A 6530-nucleotide genomic window follows, 5' to 3' on the forward strand; every position below is an offset into this window, starting at 1 on the left:
TGTTCGAGGAACCCCTTTCCACTCCATGATGACAGCTTGCAGTCATCCACCTTCCTTCTGCTTGCAAATGCCCCACAGCTGCTCAGTTGGCCACTCCATCACCTTCACCTACAGGTGTGTTTGGGCTCATTATTGTGTTTTAAAACTGCTGCGTCCCACTTTTCCAAAGGAGGGGATCATACTCTCCTTCAGAATGTCACAATATATATTGGAATTCATGTTTCCCCTCAATGAACCGCAGCGCCACAGTTCCGGCAACACTCATGCAGCTACAGGCCACGACACAACGACCATTCCTGCTGGCAAGACACAATCATCTTGGTACTCGCCACCATTTTAGACAATTGCTGTGTGTCGAGTCTATGCTTCACTGGATAATATCCATAATCTATACCGTTAAACAAGCTGTCTTCTGCACTTCTGTTTATAGCATTTGGTGGACAACATACAAGTGGACAAACATTTGTTAGGCAGTAGCTGTCTTTATTTTACACTTATTGGTGATGTCAGTTTGGTACTTGCAACACAAACGTTGGCACTTTAGTCCCTATGAAGGCCACAGGAATGATTATGCAGCAAAAAGCTATACAAAACAATACAGGACACTACGACTGATACACCATTAATACATTAGAAGTATACATTCATAGTTTTGGTTGCTCAGCTATTACAGTATATAGAACAAACAGCAAGCACAAATGTTTTGCAGTGATGATGCTATAAACATATTTGTTTTGCTCATATGTAAAAGGCAAAAAGGGGAAAAAGCACTGTGACAGACTCATTAGTATCACTGGTGTCCACACACAACAAATAGGGCAATTTATTTTGCTAATAAAGTGCAAGCATAGACTAAAGATGTCAGGATACATGCTGTGATTGATTTTGGCTCCAAGCCGATTCCCCAGCTAAGCAATAGACATAACATTAGCTAATCTTCCTTCCTGCTTTCTCTTGCACAGCACGCAACAGCAAACTGGGAGTCAGTCTGAGCCTTCATGTATTTGTATTAGCAACAGTTGCGTGCGTCTGTGCGGGGCTTGAGAGCATTTTCATCATCTCAAAGCCTGGGGGTTACCGTGGGAGGACAGTAATACCTGAGGGCAGCTTTTCACCAGCAAGGGTGGACAGCACAAACAGGAAGCAAGCAGCCAATTTGCACATCCAACACTCAAAATGCTACTTTTTTCACAACTTCTAGTCACAGTAATTAGACAAAAATTGTGATCGTTAATTAAAATAAAGGCAGAGGCTATAAGGGTTTAGGTATTGGGCAGGCGCTCCTGACACATCTCCAGGGGCCTCTTAAAGGCTCCCCTCCCGAACACCTCCACGTTGCTCGCTAGCCACGAGATCACATTACCAGGCATGTACGACGTACAGTTGGCCATAGACTGGATCTCCACTGGCTTCAGAACACGGTCCCAAATGTTTACTTGACTCAGTTCGCCCACAAACGCTTGTCCGGCATCGAAGCGCCCACCTACAACGTCCTGGGGACAACAGCTTTATTATTATGACATATGCAGAAAGGATCACTAATCAGTAAACATGCTGCTTTCTGGGCCATACTCCGACTATTGTTTACGTAAATATGTATGCTCGCTGGCCACTTTTGTAGGTACATATGCACAATTGAATAAGATCCAGCACAAGACAAACTTCCTTTTTAAAAATAATAATGCTTGGTTTTGATTGATATTACTGTCAGAAGTGTATACTGTTGACGTTTGCAGTATGTCACCCGTCACATAAGGTAACCAAAATATTAGAATAATAAAATGTATATAGTAGTGTATATGAAGTATATAATATATAATGCAATGTAGTTGTGCCCCACTGCAAGCTATGAGCATAACAAAAATATTGTCGTAATAGTTATAACATTAATAATAGTAACAGTAATAAGAATAGTAGGTTCTTCCTATTATTAACACAACCTTTTTTCATTTATGGCCTGTTAAAATTGAATAATAATTATATAATGGGAATATACAGTATATCCCCTGGTCACAGCAATAGGTACACCTGCACATTGTGACATTCACTGCTGTGTTGTTGTTGTATTCTGCAGGTAAATAATTAGGTCATTATAAACCATTATCTTCTTAAGCATTGATATACTGTATATAACGATCTTGTCCATCTACACAGTGGCGGAGCCAGAAATGTTTCATTGGGGAGGCCAAGGTGAGACCATTACTCACATAGGGGTGGTAATAAGTTGATAACTGAAATGTCTCCACGTCGCTCCGCCACTGCGTCTTCATGCACCCAAATGTCGTATTATTTCATCAAAACACTGTTAAAATGATCTGCATTTTATTAGTTATTATATCTGTGAGCTTCCTGAGCTCACACGTTCATGGAGTGGCTTAAGAAGAACAAACCTAAAGATGTGACAAAATGTCACTGCAGAGCCTTACCTGCTCCTGTCCCAGGATGATCACCCCCCCTGGTTTGATGGGGTGCCATGCCGCCAGGTTGTCTCCTGTCCCTTGTTTTTCCCCATCCTGGTAAGCCTCCCACTGACCATCCCTTGTGGTCCAGCAGATGCAAATGTGGTGCCACCGTCCGTCACGTACATCCAAGGGCAGCTGGGCGACCTACGCAGTCATGAAAGTCTATTAGATGTACAGGTAGCCTCTAGCGATGCACTATGACAGGCAACAGCAATGACTACCTTATCGTTGATGAGCAGCTCAATTGGGTTATTGCCCCATTCGATCAGCACAATCTCATTGGCTTGTCCGGGAACGCCGTAGGAGAATGGCGTCCCAATGCCTGGGCTGGCGCTGGATTTGATCCACATGCAGAGAGTGAACGCGTACATCTCAGGGAGGCTCTTGGTGATGCGGCCATACAAGTAGTTTGTACGCTGGGGGAGGGAGAGTTTGAACTGCTCGGGGGACTTGAAGTCTTCACCTCCTGTGAATGTAGGGACGGCAAAGGTGAGGAAGAGGGGTCACATGTATTGTTAAATCGGATATGCGCTACTAGAATGGCACACAGGTGAGTAGAAAACTTCATGAATGTTGTCATGAAGGTTTATGCATGCTTTCACACACTCATAAATGACACTTGTAGCTGAAAGATCTACCATAATTGTATGATGTTCTTTTACAGCCATGGCGTTAACCATAATTTATGCATGCAGACATAAAAGTTGGGGGAAAAAATGCATGATTTTTTTTTAGATTAGGGAAAATGTTTGACATATGGTTAAAAAAATGGCATTATTATATTGTAAGAAACGTGTTGCTCATCCCTCAATGTACAATACACACTAATATGACCCTAAGGCTGATTACTTGACTCCAAGTTCAGTGTTTGTACCCCGAGTCCCTCAAATGTCCACAACACTATATTGTCAAAAGTATTGGGACAATTGGCCATTACATGTAAATCAGAGGTGTCCAAACTTTTCTGTCAGTGGGCTACATACAGAAAATACATACAGAAGATACTGTAATTGTTCCAATTAACCGTTCTATGCACTTAAGTGTCTGGTCTACAAAAGTATATAAACACTGGCATTAACATATGTGGCTGTAGGCAACCTCCTGATGTTGTTTTTATTAGCTGCACAAGACAGCAATGCCGGCATTTTAAGTATTATGAGTAGTCAGCATGCCGCTTTATCTACCTCTGAATGCAGTTTAAAATGTAGGCTGTGCTACCGTGGTGTTGGTATAAAACTCATGGCTATTACACTGCTGTACTGTTGTACAGCGGTATTAATGCTGGCTGAGTAGCTTGCTCCTTACTGCTATTGCAACATTGGTTCTGTTGCTGTGGTCCACGTCTCAGGTCGGTGTTATGATACAATAAAGCAACTTTTTCTGGTAAAGTTTACAACTTCTTAATCGCATAACCATTTACCTTTTTTAGTTTCAGTGTGGCCCTAACTTTCATTCAGGGTCTTAGAGGAATAACATAGAGGAATAAAAAAAAAAAATTCATGGAGCACTAAGAGGCCTAGCCTAACCTGGTGCATGTTTCCAAGCAGTAAAGGTCAAGTATCAGGGGCTTTGAGGGCAAATCACACCCATGACAAGCCACTAAGAGCCTTTAAAAGTGCAATCATGCAGTTTTTGAGAGACTGTAGATTCATAACATCTACCTCTACTACAGTATATTACCTTTCTCCAGCTCACTGATCCTCTCCACCAGCGCGTTGAGCGTGCTTTCAGTCTTCAGCCGGTATGCCGCCGTGGCGTTGGACAGCATGCTCTTCTCCTCCTCCAAGTTGCTGACTTTCTTCAGGAGCTGTTTCTCCAGCTCGACCAAGCGACGCTGCAGCAAGTCACGCAGCTCGCTGGGGAAAGGCGCGCCGGATATGTTGGCCCGCATCTGCTGTTGCTAAAGATTGGATGAGCAGGAAGTGGACACAGGTGATCATGGACAGTTCACAGCGGGAGAGCTGCACAGTGCTTTTGACTTCCCAGCGGGGTTCTGCATGCATGTCTGACTGGCTTGCAAATGCTAGAATTTATAGAGGAAGATGACATACACGGTGTCGTCTTTTCACTTGACTTGGATGTACTCGTTTGTATTGATTGTTTACGGTGTATGTTTGTCCAGTCATAATATATTCATTCAGTATTACTGTAAACTAAACAGTGTTTAAATGCTGGGATTAAAGGGCCTCAATACATTCCATTTATTATACATTTTATAGCGTGAGTGACTTCAGTTTCTTGACAGTTTATTTAGATTGGAAGTTGCCACAGTTTTGATTAATAACTTTTGATCAATAAAGATATCCTTGGTTTGAGGTTAATATTATTTTGGAATTTTCACAAAATGGTTTTACTGCTTATTTTAGACAGGTATAGTATAAAATATATAATGTAGTGTAATGTAATACAATATAATACTGAATAATATAATGTAATGTAATGTAATGCAATATAATACTGTACATATATCACATTCTTTCCATCCACCATGCTTATATGTACAGTAGGCTAATGTTTGGTCATTTATTTTCGCTACTTCTAATTGCATTACTTAGTTCCTATACAATACAATAAAAATCAATCTACTCCTTTTTTAAAATTTGGGGTCAATTGTAATGCTGAAATAATTCACTTTATTGTGATATTTATTTTATGTCATACTGTACACTCACTAGCAAGGGACTGTATCAGGACTGCAAGATAATTATGTTACTTTTATACTGTCAGAGAGATATTTAAAAGTTAAATGATTAGGTCGGTTTGTCGTGGAGAACAGTGTGTTAATATTGATATTGATAATGTTAATATTGATATACAGGCAATTTATTATAGGAACAGTAGTACAGTATGATATACACTTGGCTTTTTACACTGCACACACTATAATTATCACACATAATCTTTCAAATGAGTGTCTTAAAGTGACAACACTTAATCTGTACACACACAGTGATAGATACTCAACTTGATTCTAAAGTGTCTCAGTGAGAATGCAGTAAAAAAGAGATTTTACGCATTTGTGACTCCTTACCTCTAGATTCTCCAGCCGATCCTTGAGCCCTTGCATTGTTTTTCCAAGATTCTCAATGGTGTCATTTGGATCTCTTGGGACGTCTCCCATGGTGTTTTGCTTCTCTTTACCCCAAGAAGCCCCCTTTTCGTACTTTCTGTCATCAGTCGTGGAGGCGCACAGAGACAGTTTGGTGGTCAGCTCGTTGATGGTGCCTAGTTGTTTGGAAATGGTTTCTTTCTGCTGCAAAATGGTCTCCCGTAGCTGCATTACGGTGTTACGGAGCTCCTCTTCCTGGCCGCCAGCGCTGGCTTCAGGTAACAAGGTCACCGGGCAGCTGGTGGCGTCGCCGATGATCGGCACTGCTCGGCAAATGTACCGCTTACCATCGTCCGCTTGACAGCTCGCGTGGTGCCGGCAGCCCAGCACACAGAAACATAAAAATCCATAAAAAAGTGAAAACATGTCTGCAAACGTCACAGTTAAGTGGCGAGAAAAGTGGAAAAAACAAACATACGTCTGTGCGTAACGTCCGTGCGTAAAACACCCAAGTGAGGATTTACGCGCTCGTCAGTCGCAATAACCTGTTTTATAAAACAGTAACATGTCTACATTTTGAAATAAAACATTAAAATAGCAAACATAAAATCCGTTCAAGGCTGAGTCCTGTCTGCGTAAGCCCGCTTAATATGACTTGTTAGCGGGACTATTTCTGGAGCAAACACAGAGAGGTCTGGTGCTGATCGGACAGTTCCTCTTAAGGGAAAGAGGATTACCAAAAAAAAAGGTGTCTGCAGAACTCCCACGATTGGCTGTAGTAGGCTGACGTCAGCAGCCAACTAGGTGACATATTTATTTATCTGTTTGGGCAGTTAATTAAAGCAATGACTAGGCAACCATTGGAGGAACAAAAAACAATGACAAAACAAATGGGACCACTGGTATAGATTATCGGTTCGCAGGTTCGCAATGTAAAGGCAAGGAAAGTTTATTTATAGAGCACAATTCCTACACAAGGTGATTCAAAGTGCTTTACACAAAACAGGGCTAAAATCACT

At 41.5% G+C, this 6530-nt stretch overlaps 1 protein-coding gene across 1 annotated transcript; it reads right to left on the reverse strand.

The window, feature by feature from the left end:
* Positions 1-475: 475 nt before the first annotated feature.
* nptx2b (neuronal pentraxin IIb) lies at positions 476-6217 on the reverse strand. The gene is made up of 5 exons (XM_054769458.1): positions 5494-6217; positions 4143-4362; positions 2684-2928; positions 2427-2606; positions 476-1493 (listed from the first exon to the last, which is right to left on the reverse strand). Exons 1-5 carry the CDS (start codon positions 5935-5937, stop codon positions 1263-1265), a joined length of 1320 nt encoding a protein of 439 aa, XP_054625433.1. The 5' UTR covers positions 5938-6217; the 3' UTR covers positions 476-1262.
* Positions 6218-6530: the final 313 nt, after the last annotated feature.

This window comes from Dunckerocampus dactyliophorus, chromosome 2 (genome assembly GCF_027744805.1).
Source record: "Dunckerocampus dactyliophorus isolate RoL2022-P2 chromosome 2, RoL_Ddac_1.1, whole genome shotgun sequence".
Taxonomy (NCBI): Eukaryota; Metazoa; Chordata; class Actinopteri; order Syngnathiformes; family Syngnathidae; genus Dunckerocampus; species Dunckerocampus dactyliophorus.